The sequence below is a fragment of the Schistosoma mansoni genome, chromosome 1 (genome assembly GCF_000237925.1).
Source record: "Schistosoma mansoni strain Puerto Rico chromosome 1, complete genome".
Classification (NCBI taxonomy): domain Eukaryota; kingdom Metazoa; phylum Platyhelminthes; class Trematoda; order Strigeidida; family Schistosomatidae; genus Schistosoma; species Schistosoma mansoni.
In genome coordinates this window covers 29,402,596-29,427,788 of record NC_031495.1, presented here as the reverse complement: position 1 = coordinate 29,427,788, position 25,193 = coordinate 29,402,596, and the positions used below count along the sequence as shown (strand labels likewise).

The following is a 25,193-nucleotide window of genomic DNA, read 5'->3' as shown; positions in this document are numbered from 1 at the left end:
AAACAAGGAAGTAAAAATATGAATGATTCTTTAACGAATGATAAATATTTAAAAATTTATTCCTATAAAAAGTGATGTGTTTTCTTTCTGTTCTATTGTTTTGGTAAGCAGGATATTGAAGAAATAAAGAATACAGTAGATAAGTGAAGATATGGTATAAAAAGAAAGCAACACAAACGTCCTATTATACGTAATGACAAATAAAGCTAAACTCTTTACCTAAAACAAAAAACAAAACGTGGCCAGAATGAAGAAAACACAGAGATGCATTGTATAGTGTTTACAGAAGGAAAGCATGTCTGTTTGTAGATAATTAAAATGCATATTTCTGACGATGATACGGTGTTGATAATGAAAAACAAAGAGCTGCTATATGATATGCACTATCAATATTACTATTATTATTAGTAGTATTGATATCAATTTTATAACATAAAATGTACAATTTTTAGAAAAAAAATTGACACCAGTTGATATTAGTATATTCACAGATGAATTACATCTATTAAATATAGATGTCAAGCATCATATTGAAAGTGAAAATAATTTGTATCCTTTGAAAATAAGTTAACCGGGGTAAACAAATGACTTATGAATGAATTAATTTTGTTCATACTCACAAAATTGGCAAGTAAATAGATCAACAACAAAAAATTATTCAAAGAGCTAAAATAACAAAAATATCCAATTGGGAGCAATTATGATCATTAGTAGTATTGTCTTATAAATATATTAAACACAGAAAAACAAAAGTGTAAAATACACGTCAGCCTATATATGCCCATCATTAGTTAAATGTTTATATGTACACTTGATAGAGATGTATAGTATGATCATTCAGTTAGTTAATACAATTAATTAAAAGAGAATCAAAAGAACAATGATGAAGGTAATGTAAAACAAGTCAGTATTAGCTGGGTCCAAAGTTTATTATACATTTATAATTATTACTATTATTATCATTATTATGTATTGACATTATGAAATTAATATCATTTTAAGATTTAATAAAATGGGAATATTGAATGTAGAGAGGGTAGATAAGAGAAAAGGAGAGAAAAAATAAGGAAAAAAATAGAGAAAAATAAAATAAATAATCGATATTAAATTTTTTTCTTATTAAAATAAAGAAAAAAGGCAAGAAAATTTTTTTAATGATTTTTATTAACAAATGAATGAAAGAAAAAATTTTTCCATAAGAAAAGAAAAAGCGAAATGAAGGAAAAGAAACTCATTTCTTACAATTAACTACTTATATACTACTAATATTAATGATGAAAATGATAATCAAATCAAATGGAGATAAGAATAAGTGAAGAAGAAAACAATTTTTGGTTCGTAGACAATGTATATATAATAATAATAGTAATGAGGCAAACTTATTTTAATTCACCTAAATACATAGAATTATGAAAAAAATTAATTTAATTGTGCTTCATTTAAGTAGTATAGTTTAGTGTAAATTAAAAAAAATTTTTTAGTATGATACAAGTTACATAATGAAACTATGATAATGAATAAGTTAGTAATTACTATTTTATTGACATGAAATAAATAACAATCTGGCCTATTTTTTTTGTTTGAATATTCAAAAATGAAAAGAGGAAGTACCTTGAAAGAATGTAAACAAACAAACAAATAAACAAGTAAAAAAAAGATGCTGAAAATGTTTAGAAAATTGTCTTTATTGTTTGTAATTACAAAATGATTAATTAGTTTTTTTTAATTTTTTTCTGTCATCATCATCATTGTCTAATTTACTTTTATAATGATTCTATAAAACATTGATTTTAAGATAGATAAATGAATAAAAAAAGAAACTATTAGAGAGAAAAAATTAGAAAGGAAAAAGAATATAAAGTACAAGAAGAAATTATATTATGATGCAGCAAGATCACGTATAATGATAGCAATTTCACTGAATGTAGGTCGATGTTGTGGTGTTGGAGACCAACAACGATTTAATAAATTACCTAATTCACCTGGTATATCAGCAACTAAATCCGGTTTCAATGGTGATGAATCAGTAGTGTTAAGTTTTGATTTAGTAAAACCACTAGTATTATTTATTAGCATAGCTGTTCGTTGACCAGCAACAATAATTTCTTGATCAGATAATCTAGCTAAAGGAAGTGCTGCTAATGAGAAGACTTCACAAACTAATATACCGAATGCCCAAACATCAGATTGTGTAGAATAAGGTATAGCTGGATTGGCTAATTGTTTCAATGATTTATTTTCATGTCCATTACACAATGATACATGTCGTGCTGTTGTATTCATTGTTGTATTAGTCGTTATTTCATGAATAAGTTCTGGTGCAAACCATCTTAATGGTATAAATTGTTCTGTATTAGGTAAACGATAATATTCATTTGCATAAACATCTCTAGCTAAGCCAAGACTTGATATTTTCACTTCTAAACCTTGAGTTAATAATACATTTCTAGCTGCTAAATCACGATGAACACAATGCATATGAGCTAAATAATCCATACCAAGAGCTAATTGCTTGCATATACTCATCTTTTGTGTACATGTTAAGGGTGGCATTTTAAATGGTCCTGAATTCTCTTCACGCATACAACGCAAAAATTGTTTTAGATCACCCTAAAAAGAACGAAAAGAAACATATAAAATGTTATGAATGATAAGATAATAGTCGGGAATCAGTTTATTCATTCATTTATCGATAGTAACCACATATAATAGAATTGTTTTAGTAACTATGAAATACAAAGTCATACAAACTGGGATTAATTCCTACATGACAGGTAATGCAAAGAAATAATGAAAAATGGATTTGTGAAGAACCATTTAGATAAATGTTTATTCAAAAGAAACAACAGCTAATATGATTCTATTTTTTTCTAAGTATTGAGAACTATGTTCTTGCAGTATTTGATCCAATCAAAAAAACTATACTTCATTTAAGTTGAGCAGCAAAAACAGGACAGTTATTTCTAAATTCAATGTACGCTAAGTTATATAACATGAATAACAGCTTTTAATCAACTGTACAATGCAAACTACGACGTTATTTATTATCTGTTGGCATTTTTTCAAATGATCATCAATTATTGTCAAGACTCTACCACATTAAAGCTTAATTACAATGTTCATGCAACTACATAGACTGACTAAATTCTAAAAAACGTCTAAATTATCTTTATTATTTGACTGTTAGTACGAACGGGAAATTATTTGTCCGCCTGACGATCCATTTCACATGGTTAATTAAAAAGCCAACGTACTAATATAATTAAATACTCAAACTAATTTCAAAGTGAGCATAACTAATACAAAACCTAGTTCCAGTGAATAGTTTTTGCTCTATGGCTTAAAACTGACTGATTAAAAAGTAGTAACCAATATCATTTTTGTTTGGTCCTTAGTACTGATTGAAGTCCTAACCCTAACCTTGACCATAGGGCACTAGTCTTGAGGACTGGACACTCAATGTACTGTGTTTTAATGTTACGTGGTTTGAGCCCATCAGTGGAAAGCCCTGTACCACGTTATTATGCTTATTGGTAAATATCAGTAAAAGGTATCTGTAGAATTGAGGGAACTTAAACTACTCGTGCTGTTCCAACCCGTCTTATTAAGTGTTAGAAGACGTTACCACTGAGGTAATTAAGATCCGATTGACCTCTTATAGGAACGCCATTTTTACACTGATAGATCACTCAGTAGTGACTAATATCCCATCTTAACATAGTACTTGACATGTAGTGTGTGCAAAGAACTAAGGAATTTTACGCGTAAGTTACTGGGGATTTCGAAACTATGGCTTCCTCAATGTTTATTGACTTTTCAAATAGTACCATTTCATGATGAGAAACATCTTCAGAGGTTACAATTTATCGGTTTTCTTAATAAATCCACTTTTTCGTTAAATCATTTATTTTTTAGTCTATATCATTACAAATTATTCAAACTTAGTTGAAATATACCCAATGATTTAGGCGAATAACACGGTAACGAATCTTTACTTACCCATTCGCAATATTCTAACAAAATATAGAATGGTTCTTGTTCCATGCATACCCCCAATAAACGTGTAACATAATCATGATCAGACTGACCAAACAATTCTAATTGACGATGAAATTCATTAATATGTACTGAATCACAAGAAGTCAATGATTTAACTAATACTAAGGATTGGGCTTCACCTTCTTGTATATGACGAGCACGAGCCAAGAATACATCACCGAATTCACCTTTTCCTGTGAAACAACAAAACCATTTCACTATATATGATATATGTTTGATATTTTTTTCTAATAAACATGTGAAACAGATGAAGATATTTCAAATATTCTGAAAACAAGTTAAAACTTCATTACAATTGTGAACTTATGGCTATTATTTTATTCCTGATGAATATTAGGGAGATAGTGTTGAATATATTATGTTTGTTAAGTGGGATGTTATATAAAAAAATTTATTTACTGATTATTTTAATGCATTAGGAATGAAACGGAAAATTTCATACATCCAGTATTATACATCAAATTTGACCAAAGTATTTAGAAAAATAGTACCTATTTCTAGTTTTAAAAATGGGGTGATATTAGCTCGAGATTTATTTATAATGAGGCATGAATAAATACCTGATTCCTACTGGTTTGTAACTTTACAGCAGTGAGGAATCATGAACTTGACACTAAAAAAACTAGGGCTCTCATTTTATACAGCAAGCAAGATGTTGTGCAATAAATGTGTTTTAGTTCAATGATTCAACTAATTTATCGAACTAATAAACACAGCTATACCTTACTGTAAAAATAAACTTTGTTTCTGAATCCGTAAAATACAGGTCACTTCGACTGTAGACATTGATGATTGAGTAGAGCAATCCAAGAATCAATCAGTATATATATTTATATATATTTTATTTTCAAAGTTGTACAGTCGTATATATATGATATCATATGTCAATAAGTAATTGTAGGTTTTCTAGGATTTGATTAGTTGTACTGTGGAATTTGACTTCATAATTTTTAGTAAACAAATAGCTATTAAAGGAAATATATGAAGCATGAGAAACACATAATTATCATACCGAACAGAGACCGGATATCATACGGTTATAATAAAGATGTGTTGGTGACAATATGGACTGGACACACATTGAAGAAAGCACATAACTGCTTCACAAGGCAAGATCTCACTTGGAATCCTCCAGCCATTCAGCAAATGTAATGAAATATGAACGCGAACAGAATAAATAAGAAAAAACTATGGACCTAAGGAGTTTTCTTTTGCAAACAAAACTCATGTTTTAAATTGTCCATTACTAAAACTTCTGGAATGTGATGAGTGTTCGGTAGTACACCTGTTTGCATCTTTGACTATATTCTGTGAAAAGATGAGTCTGAAACTGAGAATTTCTTGAATTAACTATATATTACTGAACAGATAACGTAATGGACATTCGTTGGCCAATGCAACAGAAGCTTGATGGTTCAATCCCAAATATCACTTTTTAGGTTCCACGTTCATATCTTACTTGGCTTACACCGGTTCAGGAAGTCGGATAATGTCAATAGCCCTCACACATAAATTCGGCCCAAAATATATAAACATGTTTTTTCATTTAAGAGTTGGATTAAATTAAAATAATTTAATAATATGCGCGATTTACAGTTCACGAGAAAGGAGGACTGCTTTATTTTGCATCTTTTTTTGTCTTTAAAATACTAGTGAAAATCAAATTGATTTAAGATCATTATGAAATAGAAAACATTCCAACAAATTTCTTTATATTGTAATTAATAATGAACAAATATTATCAAAAACAAACCTAGAATTCCTTCCATTTGTAGTTCACAACGTGGATAATTCATACGGTCTGTTTGACTAATAGAGTGCAATACATTTGATTGATCATATTGATTCATGCTATTCACATTTGAAGCCATTTGATTGGGAGGTGATCCGAAATTGGAAGCACCACTTAAAAGGGAACGAGAGTACAAGCTAGTTGAATTACCAGAAGATACTCCACTAAAATGTGATCGTGAATCAAGCGGAGTTGGTGGCGGTGCAGAGACAAGATGTGATTCAGATGTAGTTGTAGCGATTGTACTACTGGCCACACCCGTACTAGTGCCTTTATGCGCTGAAAACATAAGATTACATGACGGACTCATCATAGAATGTCCATGTACATATGGGTGACCGTTAAGATCTCCAATATCTGTCAAAGGATTAGCGAATCCATCTATTGGTCCACCAGCGCCGGCTGACTGAAGTAGTTTAGCCTGAGCATCATTTTGTCCATAATATGCATTGTCAGTTATAGGCCACCAGCATTTCGTATCATTTAATGAAATATTTGGCCTTTGATTTGACCCAGGTTCTGTGCACATTAGAGGATGTGGTAAGGTACCACTATCAGGATAACTTGTTCCACTTCGTGTGCCAGATGCACTAGTCAACACTGGGCGACCATAATGAGGTAGTTGGCTAAGAGATGCATTTACAGTTGTATTTATTGCCGACGTACAACCGCCTCCTAATAATAAACCACATTCCATATTACCAGTCCCAGCACCACCCCCGCCGCTTCCTTGTGATCCTCTTTTGCCACCATTCGGATTACTAGGGTCATTCAAAGGATTGAGTAATTGACCATTTTCATGTAACTTGCCACCTAATTATAAAAAGACGAAAATCAGATTTTACTGACTTTTCTTAATGAACTGTAACAATCTTAAACCGAACAAATATATGAGAGTGTATACGATTCTTTAAATATATAATGTCATTTTAAGACATGTTAAATTCAAAACAACTTTAAAAATCAGACATAAATTGCTGATGAAAATAACAATAAACGAATGCTTCTGTTAAATAGAGTATTTAGATAGAGGAAAAAGGTGTTCCGAGTAGGATGAGGGAAAGTTAATCATATCAACATTGCATATGAGTACTAAAGGATTCGGTGTCACTTCGTCATATGTTAGTGAATTCGATAAGACAAACTTTATTAATTGAAAGTTAAATAATTAGGTTAATTTCTTACGTTTTCAAATCTATTTTTTATAGTCTACATAATGGACTAACCTTTGGTAAATAACCTTTGAAAACTAAAAGGCATTAGACACATATTTCATCATAGTATGGAACTCCTTAATGCTACCTGGTTTCCAATAGTTGCTTCATTAAAATCACTTTGTGAGGTATACAATAATATTCAACAATCTCCAGAATTTCACTTCCTATAGTATGCTAATATGTATGTCTAGAAAAGTTAAGAGTTTTAAAACCGACCTCTTCTTTTTCTAATTATTCCTATAGGTACGGAACTTAATTATTGATAAAAAGCATCGATAAAAAGCATTTTTATCTAACCAACAATGAATCCAGTTATGTTACTATATAATGATTCACAATCGTAACTAAAATTTAAATACAACAAACATGAGACAGGCTCTTTATAATGCATAAAATAAAAATCCTAACACTGTCTAATTCCTTAGAGAAATCAAAACTATTTGTCTTGTTTAACCTGTTACTTTTTAAATATGGAAAACAAACAACCTATTAGAAGAACATGTTCTCGTTTCTCCCTTCATGTTGGTTTACACTTCATTAAGATGATTAAAAAAAATATAGAACAAAGACAAGATTCTTATGACCTGAATTGCTTGTTTAAGATTTATTGAATTTACTAAATACCAACATACCAAGATGGGGGTCTATTTTTTTTTACTGAAAAACTTGATGCATTTATGATTATGAGTATTATATATACAAGGTAATTGTGTTTTATGTATCATCGTTACCCACCACCTTATGAAATATAATCATTAATAATGTTACATTTATTTATATTATTACATGAAAAGAAGAAAAGAGTCGATTAGAATTGACCAAGACAACAACAACAACAACAAAACTTTATACAAACACTGATTGTATATCATAATAAATCTTTAGTTTTTTATTAACAGTTAAGACAAGTGATTCTGTTTTGATTAACACTTTTTTTTCTTTATTTGTTAAATGATTTATGTATAAAAGTTGAATGAATGTTTTTCTTTTGTTGAATAAATAAGACAGTCTAAACATTTAGGAGGTAAATATATACTATGCTAAATTTGCTTTCTTTCTGTTTATATATATACACTTCCAAATTCTTATTATTTGATGCACTTTTCATTACCCATAACTAACCCGATTATTTTGATGTTTCGGTCTTCTTGAGAAAACTAAATAATCTCATTAATCATTAAAAAAAAATTAGGAAGGGGGGAGGGAGAAATATGAATTTCTTCTTTGATTCCATTTTCGTCAGGTCAAATCAGACATTTTTCTCGTTCTTTATGAAAAAGTATGAAACTTATGATATTGAAGTATATATATTTATATCTTGTACAGTGAAAGTATGTAAGCAGCTTCTTAAGATAACAACAACAGAGAAAGAAACAAACATAGCCCAAATACATTAAAAATTGATCAAAACATAAATCCTTGACTGTAGTGTGATAGTAACATGAAAAAACGAACATTCGAATCTCGTTTGTGGAAGACAGAGTAGTGGCAGTAGTAGTAGTAATATCCAATTATGCTAACACACATTGTAATAAATGTAAATAAATGGGTGAGTAGATGGAATGACAGGAGTGAATCATCTTCCTTTTCATCAACAATAATCATAATAACAAAATATAGAATGCCACATCAAAGAAATGATTAATGAGTTAATTCACAACTTATAGACTTACCACTTTTACGTGATCGGTTACGTCGAGTACGTACCATACGAACACTACAGAATGTTGTTAATCCAATAATTAAGCCTAAATAGGCAACAGCACATCCAACTACTATAAAAATAGTTTTCATCATACCAGTATTTGTACCCTCTTCACCAAGTTGTTGTCGAGTGTATTCTTCCGGAGCTGAATAGTGTTAGGAATACATACGCACAAAGAAACGAACAAACAAATATTAAAATGTCAGTAAGTAAACAATAGAAGTAAAGATTAATCTGAATAAAAACGATACAGATGCATGACTCTTAGAAAAGCATACACCCGTATACATATATATATAGTTCCACTATTAATCTGTGCAGTTATATTTAAATTACATGAATTCATTCTTGTAAACAAATGTTTTCTAACAAAAAATGAATAATTTACTAGTATTTATTTTCTTCAGAAATATGCCTCAATAGTTGTGGAGAAATAAAGATAGCATTTCATGTGCTTTAATCTTTCAATCTATGATATGCTTCATATTTCAATGGACAATGGGTATGTAATACACGAAATATATATTTATTACTCTATAGATGAATCATATATTCTATGATATTTCATTATTATTAAGTAAATAATGTTGAAATGAGCTAAATATTTAGTACTATAGGTGACCAATCTTTTTAATTGTACCCTCAAGTCTATTATTGTTCAAATTCTTCATTGATCTTTACATAACATCGGTTGTCGGAAGACTTACCGAAAGAGTATATAAACCTTGAAAGGCTCTTTCCTCGAATATTACTGGTTAAATTACAGCTTATGATAAACTTGTCACAGTTGATAACATCAAGTTATGTTTATCAAGGCTGATCACTTTCTTCATTTTTATTTAGCTTCTTTACAGAGATTTCTTCAGAGATAGTTCATTTTTTGTCTAACTTCCCAACACTTGAGATTATTTCAAAAGTGGTCTGTGTGAACGCCTAAACTAATGATAGAGAGTGATATAGTTGAGCTCGTCGACCACTTCAGATATTTTGGAAGTCCCGTAAGTCCTGGTGGATTAATGTTTGATGAAATCTCGAGATGGATTCTAAAGCTCGCCTGGCGTAGGCGAAATCTTCGAGTATACTGAACTGCAGTTCGTCCTATCCTACTTTAGGCTTATGAAATGTAACCTTCAGAGATAGATGGTACTAGTGGATTACTAGTATTTGATCACGGATCCCTTCAAATTAGTGGTCGCATATGTTGGGGAAACAGATAAAAAATCAATGCTGAAGGTTGAACGCAAGTTATTAGGTACAGATACCAAATTGAATCTCATTTATAACCTGATATATTTACCAACTGAATTCGCATTTCTTTCAATTAAAGTTACTCTTCCAGATCATTATTTTAATTCAAAATTGTAGAACGTGATGCAAATTGATTCAGAGGACAGTAGTCGATTTCTACTAGTCAAGATAGATGCACATCAAGAAGAATGTTTAGTCAGGATTACTGATTTCAAACTATCAGGTAGAATTCTATTTATTACTTTCATTATAAATATACATGTTGTGTAGTCACAGTGTAGACAGACAATTAACATATCACTATAGAGATAATTTCAAAGGAAAATACAATGTTAAATGAGAGTGAAGTAGATTAAAGTAAAACAATTCGGTTTTACGACGACGATTGCAAAATATAATTAAAAGATCATATGAGGACAGTTTTCGAACTAATGTAATCGGAGATAAATCTGTTTTGAATATGATGATGAAAGCTCCACGATCAAACCATTTAGCTCAGAGAATAATACTCCACGAAAATCATCAACATGAGCTACAAATCTTCTCGATCATCTCATGAAAAATGTTACTCATAATAAAAAGAGAGAAAATCTAAAGTAAACTAATATTTTCTGTATTTATTTAAGAAAATTACTCACTGAGGACTCTGACAAATACTCCTTGACGAGTTTTGATAGCATGTTTATTGCCAGCAACGCATATATACTCAGCTTGATCTGATAAATGCACTTGTTTAATAATTAAACTACCATTTGAAAACGCTGTTATGCGTCCTCCATTTGTTTGCATATTTCTTGAAATTGCAGCTACAACAGCATCTGCACTAGATGCACTGTTTAAATTGTGATCAATCGAAACTGATGAAGAACTTGAACTTGACGGTGGTGGTTGCAAAAATTGTTGTTCTTGTAAATGATTATCAGCTGATCGACTTGAATCAGATAAATCAGTAGATTGGGGAATAAGTAATTCACTATCAACTAATGGAGTATAGACACTTGGAATTTTATAACCGGGTTTCTTAACTATCCAACTAATTTGAGGATGGGGATCACCTGATGCATGGCAATTAAGTATAACTTGATTACCGACGCGAATTGTTTGGTTTGCACTGATTTGTGATATTTGGGGTTTTTCTAAGTAGAATAAAAAAATGAAAAGTAAAGTGTTACGGAAGACTTGTTGAAACGAAGAGAAAAACCTTTACTATTTACAACTATCTATGTGTGACATTACACAAGCAAACAGAGATGCTATTGAACCAATTAAAAAAACTGACAACAGTTTAGCAAACTCTAACGGACTAGTTTCCTATTTCATATTCGGAAAAATAGAAAATTTAAAAATTGGTTTTCTCGGAGGTGTCATTTCAGAACAAATAAATTTCAGGATGATGTTAAACACAGTTATGTAGAATTCTATTACATTAAAAAAGTAGACAATTTGACTTTATCGCTATTTTCGGTAATGCTTTTTGATTGAAAATCTGGGTGGGATGGATTTGAATTCTATGGAGGACAAATGAACCTTGTCGGCTGATATTAAATAGCACAAAATCAGGGCTTTATGTTGATTGTCTGTAACCAACTAATATCATACTTAGTAATTTGGTAAAAACTGTTCACTATATAGAGTTATCTGGATTGAAATAAGTTTTATAACGAACTGATTAACTAATGTGAACTGTATGGAACTCATGGACAGTATAAGCTTTCACAAGTGAATGGTAAAAAACTTAGTACTTTGAAGGGTTCAACACTTTGTGGCCTATTTAAACGTTCCGTGCAACTTATATTCCGACTGAGCAAAATTACAACTAATCTTCCTGGTTTATACTTATTCGAACTAAATAATTATGCCTCCCAACTGTGTATATTCACAAGCTATTATAACAGATTTAAAAGTTATTAGAATGCTAAGCAATGGAAATCTTCAACGGAAACACTACAGTTGTTGGTAATATTTTCCACCTTGTATATTCATGGAAAAAACGATGGACATATGCATTAGAATAGTTGCAGCTTATATATGATGAATGAAAAAGATAATTGTAACAACTCCATTTGTATGAAATTTTCATGATTACAGATGGATAATTGATAATGACAATTATAAAAGACCATTCTGAACAATAACAATTCGAATGCATGTTAAGCATATTGAAATATTGTACAATAAGTACTGAGATCTGCTAACTCAAAAATTTTTATGGTATCAAATAAATCTATTACTGTGAAACTATAATTTATAGACGATCTATGAGCGACGCTAAAGTAACCTTGAGGATGTTCACATACTCACTAGGACTAAATGAGGTTTATGAACCAGTGTGACGAATTGAGATCATGATTTATATTTGATGAATAGGGATAGGAGTTAGATTTAAAGTTTCCATCACGAACTGGCACCAGTTAAAATACCAAAACTCTATTTAACCAAATAGATAAATGAATTTCGCTCCAAATTCCGAGATCATTTATCTTATATGTGATTAGTTCGCTCATAAATTATAGTCTCACTGTTATTACTATTTATTTTCTTAATTATTGTTTGACTAGTATATATATATATATATATATATATATATATATATATATATATATATATATATATATATGACATATTCTATCTGTAATCTATTTGAATATTTTTATATATAGTTCAAATAATGAGTCAATTGAAGCTAGACCACCATGGAAAGCCTGGGAGCACTAAACGGCCGCACTGACCGACCAGTCTCGTGCGCGAGCACTTAATCGATAGGCCACTGAGCCGGCATCCAACGATGTTAATGTCTAACTTCAACCAATCCACGACTATTTGGTGGTTATTTACACATTTCAATATTATTGATCAGTCAATTGAAATGTTTTCTTTTTCTTCTTTCAAAGTAAACAATAATAAACGGCAAATTTATGTTGAAAATAATTTTTTGATAGTTTTAAGTATAAAATTAATGAACTTTATGGTAAGTATAATTTTTCAGTGTGTGTGTGGGTATATATATATTCATATGTAAATTAATTCTATGAAAGAACAACACATTTCAATAAACATATTGATGATTCACAGTAATAAAATGAAAACTTTATTATATTTCTAAAGAAACATTTCCAATACTCAGGAAAACTATATAGTCATTTAAAATAATGTTTGAGATAGGTAAGGTTGGTAAGTTAAATAAAAATTCCAAATATATTTACTGAAATATGTTTAAACTACTCACTAGTAGTACGTTTTTTGAAAAAAGCAATAGTTTTCTTTTTTAATAACAGTACAGTATTAATCAGAACAACAATTAGATATATAGAAAATGATTTAAGTAAACAATTTGTCATAGTATAAAAATTGTTCATTCAGGTAAATCATAACTGGATTTATAGTGAATATGAAACATACATGAGTATTACCGCATGTACACATTTAAATACGTGTTCTATTTTTCAGTAATTTCAAGAGGTGAACCTAAGATGAAGCCTACATGTAACTGTATTATAACAGGAAACAATTTGATTCTGAATGATTTTCAGTAAGTAATTAAGTTGTTTAATGGACACGAAATATAAAGATATTTGTATATTATGTCGATATATTTAAATTCCCTTGGTATTGTTAGTTTGAATCTTCCCATTGATGTTTAGGACTGCAACTGGTCAGTCTCTAATTGGCATATGTGCATACTGTTCCTTTTGCCTCAATATTCCCTCACTTCCCACAGCATCATCAGCAAAGATGGATACTGGCCACCAGTGGAATCCAGGAAGCGCGTTTCGTCCTATTTGGGACTTGTCAGCTGAATGAACCTGCATCTCAGAGTTGATGTTCATTCTGGACTCGAACCCAGTACCTTTCACTTCAAACGCCATCGCGTTATCTATTTTAAATCATATATATGTGCATAACAACTTTAGAGTCCCCCAGTGAACATCGACTCTGAGATGCAGGTACATCCAGCTGATGAGTGCCAAACAGAACGAAACACGCGTCCTGGATTCCACTGCTGACCACTATCCATCTTTTTTTACAATGTTTATATTTTTGTTATTTGTTATGCAGAATAAATCACAGTTGTTGGAAAACAGAAAAATAGTTAAGTGACTTCTCACATTAGTTAAAAAACTCATTCAATGTGTATATATTTTCACAAGACTTAAATGATACGATGAAAACGTTTTTCTCATAGAAATTATGATCATTTAGCTAGAAGAAGAATCCAATAAGCCAATTAATCAGGGAAACCATTAAAAAGGAAAATGAATATGATATTTGAATTAAACAAACTCTAAGTGTCACAATATTTAGTGAGAAACTTGAAGAAACAAAATAATAAAGAATAACATTCCAAAGATCTTAATTAATGATGATAAAATTGATGTTGCCTTTGGTGCTGGTGATGTTAGTCATAAATGATGAACTTATTGGGAATGAGAATTTTCTTGAACAACTGTCAAACATTTTTTAAAAATAAATATTGTTTTAATAAAATAACATTGTGTATTTACTTGATAAGTTACCGGCTTAGTTTCTTAGGTTCTTTCGGTATATTGTTGTTCTTTAGGTTTCACAAAAAAACACAACAAAAATGGAAACTACAACACACTAAACAACTACCTGTCAAGTTTATTTAAACATAATTAATTGTGGTAATATTTACATAGAAGTTATATGTGCATATGTATAAACAAGACAAAACATAACATATATGAACACTGACCAAATAAACATACACAACAATATATATATATATATTTATACAAACACCCGTAAAGGTATAAATCAAATCCCTTACCCCAGTTTCAGGTAAAAAATATTTTCAAATTTATAGCTTTTTGGAAATATAGGTACCATCAAAACAATGAGGTGAAACAAAATCTTAACCATATTGTTAACGTTATTAGTACTAGCATTAATAATAATAATAGCTGTGATCATTATTATCATAGTTATGAGCTGCGATTGTTTCTTTTTCTAGACTTAAAATAAACAAACACAATCAGGTCAAAATAGCTAATTCCTAAAGAAGCAAAAATATAAAAGAATAACAAAATACCACCAGCCGTAATAATAGTAATAATAATTCATGTTGACACATCGATCTCAATCGGTTCAGTAATGATGAATGTGCGTCTGTGTACATAAACATAGTTGTAGGCATAAAAACAAATAAACTAAACAAATAAAAATCTACGAACTAAGAAGAAAATGGAGAATTGGATCGAAGATAATTTAATTCGAGAGGAAGAGAAGGTGAGAGGTAGATGTGGTAGTAAAGCAGTAAATGTTATAGTGGTATGGCAACTCGAACTGATGTACGTGCATACGAAGTTCTACGTTGTGACTGACTGTTATAGTGTTGCAATTAGAATAATAATTGAAATAAAAACAACAAACAGTTGATTTTATTAAAAGGAAAAAATTTAATCAGTTTGTGATATAGGTAACAGAAAATGTGAGATAATCTTTTTTATTCCACTAAATCAATGATGCTTAACAACCATGATGTTTAGAAAATCATATACAAGAAAGAATAGTGATCGTGAATTTGCGCATTACGTTAGTTGATTGATTTAAGTAATGACTGAATGTGAAATCAGTTTTTAAGTGTTTTAAAAAAACACTTAGTGATGTCTGATTTCAAATAGTTGTTTAAATAACATTAACTTGTGGTTAATATCGTTTGTCAGTAATTATATTGACGTACTTAATTACTTACGCCTGTTACTCTCAATGGAGCATAGGCCGCCGATCAGCATATATTGACGTGGTTGAGTGTAAATGTGAGGGAACACGAGGTATACATTTAATGCTATCCCAAAATTATCACTAATAACCTGTCTGAAACTATAAATAAATTGAGTAACCTAAAAACGTTTGACGCTCTTTCTCAATACCTCAGAAATATTACTGGCAGTATGGGTTGCTTAAACTGTTAAATTTTACTGAAACCATGGTTCGATCTACGCTAGATAGCTATTGAAAATCCGGAACAGGATAGAACAACACCTCTACTATTAACTTTAATTACGGTTAGTTTTTGCCAACCCCTTTTATTGACTCATTCAACAAAAAATGCTACTCAGACTAACGATTTGTCTGTTTCTTTGTATTATTATGATCACTATCATGTCCGTATAAATGTGTACCTTTGATCACATGTGAAAACCTACGCACATATATCTCTCTAGCTTAAATGTTAATCGGTTAAATATCGCTCGATGAATCATTCTGTTTCCCATGTGTTTATGTGCTCGAATCCTATTACCAGCCTTTGTCTTGCCTAGCTGAGCCTCGACTCAATTTTCCTCTGTATTCGGTAGCACACACACACATTAGCCTCTCTGCTCCAGTTCGGTCGATGCGCTTCTAACTTGATTATCCGTGTTATCCGCTAATAAACTGTAGTCGCCGCATGTTTTTGCCTTCCGAATTCAAACGCCGTCGGAGTTCATACAATAACAGTTATCAAGGTGACTGATTAACAAAACTAAGCCATTACAAGGAGTCGTGGGTGCGAACTGCTGAAGAGTTCTATACTGAAACAATACAGCCATCTAGTGCTCCTAGGTTTTCAATGGTTTTCTAGCATAAATCGATTTCGAAGAAATGTTACAACTGGAATCTTTTAAGGGCTTCATATACCTTTTGGTGGATTACAGTAATTGCAGCTAAAATTGAAGTTAGTTATACATCGATTGGTTATCTTGACTCAGTAGCTCAGGAGATAACACTAGGTGTTAAGTGTATTTTAACTTTCAGTTGAAAAACAAGCAAAAGTTGTGTGGGGGAAGTAAGGGAATATATGCAGCCAACTGTTGAGTTGTGAAAAGAATAAAACAAGAGATATTTAATAAACCATATTTCTTCTTCATTATATTTTACCATACGATTAGAATTATACCTATGGACTTTCAATTCTAGAAACTTTTTCGTCATTTTCGGGATATATCCAACACTAACACATTAACTGTAAATAGATATTATATGGAACAATCAAAATAACATTTTATAAATATATATTTAACCATAGACTGAGAAAAAAATTAGGCCACTGTGAAAACATATAAGTTTAAGACATATAAGTACTTACACAAAAGTCTATGTCCAAATACACCCAGATGCAATGAACATATAAACACAAAAAAGAACATCAACACACTAATACACAATATGTGTGCAAGATAATACAACAATATATACATACAGGCATATATATACTAGCTGTCTCTATTGTTATTACACTGCCTAATTTTTTGTTGTTTATTTTGTTACGAAAGTGAAAATGACGATGATTTATGACTGTGGAAGTCTGTTAAAGATCGTAGATGTAAACGAAAGCCGAAACTAAGCGAATTATATATATATATATATATATATATATATAAGAAGCAGCATTTTGAATGACTAGGTGATGACTGAGAGCGGTTAAGGATGGTGGTAGTAATAATCTTTTTTGGCATGACTTCTATAAAGAAAGTAGTAAGTACTTATAGAAAATTTCAGGTATCAAATAAGATATGTATCTATGTATATATGTAATTATTTATATCAACTCAACTGGTCAAAATAAGAAACCAAAATACAAAAAAAAATTAACCAAACGAGTAGCCAAATGTTCATAAATCAACTGTGTAAAGCGGAAACAAAAATATTATATTTGAAAAAAGTATGAAAATTCGACATTCACGGATAAGAAATAAACGAAAAACTCTTCATACAGAAAATGTATATAAGTTTATTGATTTTTCACACGCATATACATACTATCTCTCTTGAAGTCTCTTGAAATTATCACAATGGTGTAAATGTGGAAATGCTAAGCTATCAAGAATGTGTGTGTGTGCGATAGCGACAGATAGGAACATAAAGAAATAACTTAAAAAATATTTTTTTTTTAAAAGTAGAGAACAAGAAAATTAACGCTTACAACAGGGAATAATAGAAGATGAATAGTGTAATATGAGACTTCGGAAATGTTACGATCACTGATAAACATTGAAGAAGAAAAAAAGACAATTCATCAAATAATTATCTATACATATACAATATGAAAACGAATGAAAAATAGTTTGTAGAGGATGAAAAAAAAACGAAAGCTGAGAAACGAACAATCAAGTTAGAAAGTGATAAAATATGTGTGAATAAATTAGTAAGCTCAAAATATGCATGAACCAGACGATCATTTATTTATCTTATAGAATTATCTAGTAGTATTATCTTCGTCAGTCACTTTTCTAATTACAATTTACATCATTAATCTTAAATGGAATTCATACTTGAACTCTAACAGAATATAAAAGACCGACAAATCTTATATATATACATATATATATACAACAAATGAGAGGAATATACCAAAATGATAAATTGAAATAATATGATTTATGCATTGTTTGCAAAAAAAGGTTGTGAATGTCAACTTGACTATAGGACAAAATGTACAATAATGTATGAAATAAAGTGATTGTAAATATTGGATTTGACTTATGCATGAAAATCTTTCCCATTATCCCCCGCCTTTCTATTGATATGAATTATTTCTTTATAGGTAAATAATTAATATACTGAATAGTAACGGATTTATAGCTTTTCAAATAAATCGCCAATATCATCTATGAGAATAGTTTGATTTATCTTAATAATAACTTGCTATTGTACAATATATTATCTATTCAATAAATATACTAACTAAGGTATTAATATGGTCAATCATGGGGATAAATAAACAAATCATTACTCATATTGTACTTAATTGTTTATTAACTTTAGTTAGTCTGAACTAGACGTCCTATCTTCATTCAGCTTGTAATCAGTCATATCGAGATAATGCGAAAACAATAAATAGTAAAGCAGTCAGTCGAATGAACCGCATGACCTTTTAGAACTTCCAAATATTATTTAGTTAGAATGAACATCAGAATATTATTGGCCAGATTACCAAGATGCATTTAAGTAAGTCAGGTATAAATATTTCGAAGAGAAATATTTTTTGGAGTCTAAAGAAAGTACTGATATATAGCATTAAAGAGGCAATTTTGATCAGGAGGGAAAAGTACTTAAACAATTAAGAGTACAAATCAATATTTTTGGAAAAGTCATTCAACTGAAAAATATATTGCAGATTTCTTTATCTTCATTGAATGGCTTCCAAGACAAGAAGTGTCATTATTTTTGGAACAAAATAACAAGTATTGGATGAAATATTAAGTAACAGAACTATAATGATTTGCTTTCGTTTAATATATATATATATATATATATATATATATATTTATATATATATATATTATTCAATTAATATTAACCTGAAAATGGGCGGTAGATAAACTAAACGCTCGTCTATCGGCATCGTCGTTCAAAATTTATGTTTTAGGTAATCAATAAATCAAATTTAACTATATGGTATAGTTATCAATCAATTTTAAATAATAGCCGTGGCTGAGCTAATAAATACCCAGTCATTGCTATGAAAATTCTGATGAAAATGAGGAGTAGAAATTATATTCAGTAAACATATATATAACTACGACGGTGAGTAATTAAACTTACCTCCAACAATAACACTGACAGTCATATTAATCTGAGCATTTTTATATGTTGACTTCGCTACACATACATAATCACCGGCATCATGTTTTTGAACATACTGGATAATTAAAGTACCACCTTCTACTTGATTAGGTGGACGAATGATTTGCAAACCATTAGAATGTGGATCACCTTTACGAAACCATTCAACAGTTACTGTACCATAACCTCTAGCTTTACATGGTATTCGTCCTTGCATATTAATTTCAAGAAAATGTTCACGAAATTCACGTAGAAATTGCAGTTTAGCTACAGTTAGAGTAAAAAGAAAGAAAACAGATAAATGACTGGTTAACTATCATTCATACAATAGCGTCTTATGCTTTATGAAACAAGAATAAAGTACATTTGATCGATTGTTTCTCGAGAACATTTACTATCACATTCTAAGAGTTTGTATTTCTAGATAAGTTTTGTACTTACATATTTGGATTGGTGTGTCAAGGTGATTAGCATATAGGATATTAGTTATTAGTCAGTTTCCACAAGGTCTGGACGTAGTTCTTTATTATCGGTAGAAGAATATCTAAAGTGAATGAAGACTTGGTGGGGATAACCAATTTGTTTTTCAACGCGAAATCACACAGCGTGCTAGTAAAATATTAAAGTCACACATCAAATACACATTAAACACACACTAACTGCACATATTCTTTGTGTTGTCTTTTACACACTCAATTATTCCTCCAGTTCTGTTGCTATTTCTCTCAGATCTCATTCCTGTTAACAGCACTGCAATCTTCTGCCAGGCATAGTACTTCTGACTGGTGCTACACGCTACTTATATCTGTCAAAATAGGTAACATACAATACACAGTGAATAAAAGTTTTCGTCTATTTTCGTTTATCACATTAACTAACTTGAGTTAATGATATTATTTTCGTAAATATAGGGTAATGGAATTTATAAATTTTGATGTTAAAACATGTTTTTCAATAAACATAGTCCTTCATGCTTATTATTTAAAAAATGTTGAGGATTTACACAATAATCATAGTTAGTGGTTAGTGAACCCATGTGTCCTCGTAAACAATGTTTCCCAGGTACATCATCTAGAAAGCGGTGGATTCTATATGCTAGACATAATGCAGAGCGTGTTTATGATTCCACTTTAGCGAACTTTATTCTTCTCTAACGGTGAGCACAGTAACTACGTTTTCATAGCACCATATATCATTGCATCACATTAGTAGAGAAGTCATGATTCTTGTAAGTTCAAATGACATGGTTTTTGTCAAGTTTATATGTAGTAGTCTGACTATCATAGTTCTTCACTTGCTAAATTTGTTATATTGATTTGGAATTAATCTATTGTCAATGACAAAATATTATCAGTCATTAGGTACAATAAGTAACTGAAGGCCGGTAAGGCTAGAAAGACTTATTAGGCAATCGAGAAACACTTTTTAAAAAGAAGTATTTTGACGTTTTAAAATAAAAATGTGATGGTTAAGTGTGTATTGTGTCCCAGAGATACTGCTCGGTTGCTCAAACCAAAGTACATGGAGAAGGGTTTGAACCCATAGTTTAGTGACTACAAGTTGAGCGTTTTAAACCTTGAGTTGCCGCTTTAATATAAATTGTACCTAGCCTTTCTCAAGTAAATGGTTTTTATCAAAATTAGGTTAAATTTGAGTAAAATTGTTTTAAAAAGCATTCTTATACGAAAAGCAAATTTATGCAGACATCATGTTAGGACCTGAAATGTTACGTTACTCAGGAACAACAAAACATTGTATATAAAAATAAAATCATTCTCATCTAATGACTAAATGTTTTCAAAATACTGATTTTCAAGCATTTTAAATGTACGTACTACTTACAAAAAAACTATGTCCATCAAAATATAATAATTTGAATAACTCAAAGAGATCTATGACTTACATGCTTTCAAACATAAAACCTAGTTACTTCGTTCAAAATCAAATGGTTGATGATATCTTACTCACCTTTAACAATTAAGGTTTGCTCACGACCAGACCATCTTTCTTTATACCCATCAGTTTGGACGAAACATTGATACTGACCTTGATCTTCGGGTTTTAATTCAGGAAATCGTAAAGTTTCACCGTTATTCTCTAAAACCATAAGCTTTAAACAAATTTATTTATTCGTTAACGTTAAAGAAGAATTAATTGGTTTATAAAAGTAAACTGACCAGTTAGTTATTCACTTAAATCAACAACACTACATTTTAAGTAATGAAACCGGGTGATAACTAAGTGGCTAAAAAATTTGACTTTAAGCCTTTACGTTTTAGGTTCAAACCTCCTTACCCCATCTACTCAAGATAGTAAGATGGTATCATTCACCATCGGATAACTACACAAACAAGTTATAATAATAGAAAATGTTAAATATCTGTGTGTTATGAGGTATATTTACTAACTATATTGTAAAAATGTCTGTAAATATACATTGTAAAGTTAAATAATTATAAACTTACACTATTAGGGTATTTCTCTAAAACGCGTTGATCTTTTTCCCAATAGACAATACTTCCAGGAATTGAACGCTTCTTAATACCACAATCTAATGTAATGGAACTGTCTTCATCTAAAGCATGCTCTTCATGAGTTAATGGTTGATAGAATTCAGGTGGGACTAAAATCAAGATTTTAAAAAAGTTTCCTAAATATAATTGATCAAATTCATAATTAGATTTATGAATATTAATACAGTAGATTAGGGGATTTGTTAGAAAGTATTTAAAGGATGAAGTTACAACAAAAACATTTTTCAAAGTGAATACTTACACTTTTAGATGAATTACTCTTAAGTACGATCTCTTGGCAATACTAAACTGACAAGTGGAATGTGATTGAATGAATTTTCAGTAGAATTACCAAACACAGTGATATAAATAGTGCAAATATGTGTCTACGGTAGATAGTAATATTTACTAAATGAAGAATGAAATAAAAACGGTAGTCGGTTGAATTGTCAGCTAACAACCACGTCGCGTATGAGGCATTAATTCAACGAAGACAAGAGATAGTCGAGAAATATCATAAGTTGATTGAAGCTAGACATAAACACTACTGGATTGTTGATCTAGAGATTAAGGGTTCTCGTGCAAGACCAAAGGTTCTAGTTTCGGTCTACAGATGCGGAGTCGTCGATAATCATTGCTGAGTCCTTCACTAGGACGAAATAGCTATACAGTGCTATCTAGTTTTCAAGGATTACTTAACCAGGACCAGCCGGTGATACAAAATATGAAATACAATAAAAAATTGTCAAGTTTACTTAGCCATAATCATATGAACAGGTGATTACCTTTTGAATAATTAACATTATCGGGTTAGGATAACAGGTTTAAATATTAACACTTTCTACTTTCTTTCTTGTTAGTCATTAAAAAAATTATAACAGAATTATACCCTTAATGTTATTTTGTTTTCCGACACTTTTAGGCGTTAAATTACGTTCTTGTTTAATGAATTGTAATTTTTAATGATCAACACAATCTTTGTTTAGAAAAACAACGTAAACAGATGAAAGTGTATAAAAGTATGTCTGTTTAAAAACGGTTTAAAATTGTTCATTTGTTTAACAATTTAGAATAATCTTGAAGAAAATCTATAATACAAAAAAACAACTGACTATACAAGATCATGGGTTGTATTAGAATGATTTTAAAGAATGAACCTTTTTATAATAAGCAGCTGACGAAGATGATGAAATTCATGTTCCTCATTCACGAATTCGTATAAAGAGTGATTCATTTACACACCTTAAGAAAGTGCTGCAACTACTTAGGAAATCGCATCTGTATGTTCTAGTAACACAACCACAAACTCTGATACAGAATTATTAGAATTTCAAAATATTTCTTCAAGATCGTATAATCAAGATGAATTAACCTGTAAGTATTCTCACTATTCCTATTTTCTCTATTGATCACAATTCGTAAGCTACATAGAAAAAAAACTGAATCAGATCACTCAACTAAGATACATAACCATATTAGTTTAACACCAAATATTTATCACCATTGACGATATATTCGATTTCTTTTATTTGCAACATGTATTTTACCTTGTAGATTATGTCACAATACAAAGAGTGTTTAGTGAAAAAAATTCTATAAAAGATGTTTAGTTATATAGTACAACTGTTGAACTGTTTAGTCAATATTATTGAATTGTCCTTAATTTCAGATTTCAATTTGTTATTTGAAACTTCTTAACTAACTTGATCAACTTAACTAATAATAATGTCGTTTAATCTAGAATTCTGAAAAGTATCGGTATTTATTGGTACTCATTTAGAAATGATAAATTTTATCTATAAGATAAACACTATGGATGATAATTTATTCCCTCTATCATTAACATGGGGTCAATGAACGTCTGTTTACATGTCAAATAGGAATAAATTTATCTAAGATAGAAAGATGGCTGATATAAAAAATAGTTTGCATACAACAATTAGGTCAGATGGCATGTGACAACTAGTTGAATACGCTGCAATTAGATTCCATGTTGGTTTGCACTTATTAGCATAGTGTATATATATAATTTTAAGCGAAATGAAATTTTGTATAAGATTCAAGTGGATATCATTTACTCACTGTCACAATCTCCATTTTATCAATAAACTACTAGAACAGCAAGTTTGTGACTAACAATGTCCAATTATAATTAATACCGATTAAACAACTACTAACCGATAGTGTAGTGTGGTCTACTTATAATCATATAAGTAGTATATGGCAATGGTCAGACATAGAATGTATTTTGGCATAAGACTGAAAAGGAAAGAACTGAAATGAAGCGCAATTGGTAGGAAAGTGCACAAAAAACGAAATTAGAGAAGATGAACTAATATTTACAGAAGGAACAGTGAAGATTGAGACAATTGGTTGTTATTTTGCAAATTAACTGTTCGTGGTATGGTTATCAGAATTTAGTGAGATAGTCTGTAATTTGTGCTTAAATACATTTCATTGTCCCCACCTGTGTTCCATTCACTATAACAGAACTAAGTAAAATACTTGTTTATAATTTGATCATTTAACTGTTATATAAAATTTATGAAAATCTTTTTATTTTTATTTCCAAGTATTTATTCTATTTTTAGTAATTAATGGGCAATATGACAACTAATATTATAAATGCCGAAAAAATTGGAAACACTTAACAGTAAAAGATAGAATAAATGAAAAAAAGTCAAAGAATACATAATTCATTTAGTTAACAAGATCAAAGTATATATTCAACCTACAGAATTCACATTTTAAAACATATCGAAATAATTTATGCTGCTTTTTTCCCTCCTTTTTCTTTTCAATTTTTTAAGATGAAATAAACAAAAAAAGAAATATCCTTTTATATATAGTGGAAATCATGAGTCAATTGAAGCTAGACCACTATGGAAAACCTGGAAGCACTAAATGGCCGTTTCGTCCTATTGTGGGACTCTTCAACAGTGCGCATCCACGATCCCGCCTCGCGAGATTCGAACCCGGGAAATATTGAAACTTCGCAATAGAGAAAATCAAATATTATCAGAAGGGATTTTGTGGAGAGTTAGCATTTTCATAGTTGAAAGCGTGAAGCTGGTAGGTCCTGGGTTCGAATT

At 30.3% G+C, this 25,193-nt stretch overlaps 1 protein-coding gene across 1 annotated transcript in view; it reads right to left on the bottom strand.

Annotated features, from left to right (window-relative positions):
- Positions 1–1,878: 1,878 nt before the first annotated feature.
- Smp_173380 (tyrosine kinase) overlaps positions 1,879–25,193 on the bottom strand; it is a gene marked incomplete at both ends in the record, with an annotated part of 72,367 nt that continues 49,052 nt past the window's right edge. The window contains 8 exons of the mRNA XM_018793964.1: positions 1,879–2,610; positions 4,000–4,232; positions 5,813–6,664; positions 8,742–8,918; positions 10,660–11,157; positions 19,568–19,855; positions 21,557–21,698; positions 22,054–22,211. Coding sequence (XP_018648424.1) covers positions 1,879–2,610; positions 4,000–4,232; positions 5,813–6,664; positions 8,742–8,918; positions 10,660–11,157; positions 19,568–19,855; positions 21,557–21,698; positions 22,054–22,211 — 3,080 coding nt within the window. The remainder of the gene's footprint in view (positions 2,611–3,999; positions 4,233–5,812; positions 6,665–8,741; positions 8,919–10,659; positions 11,158–19,567; positions 19,856–21,556; positions 21,699–22,053; positions 22,212–25,193) is intronic.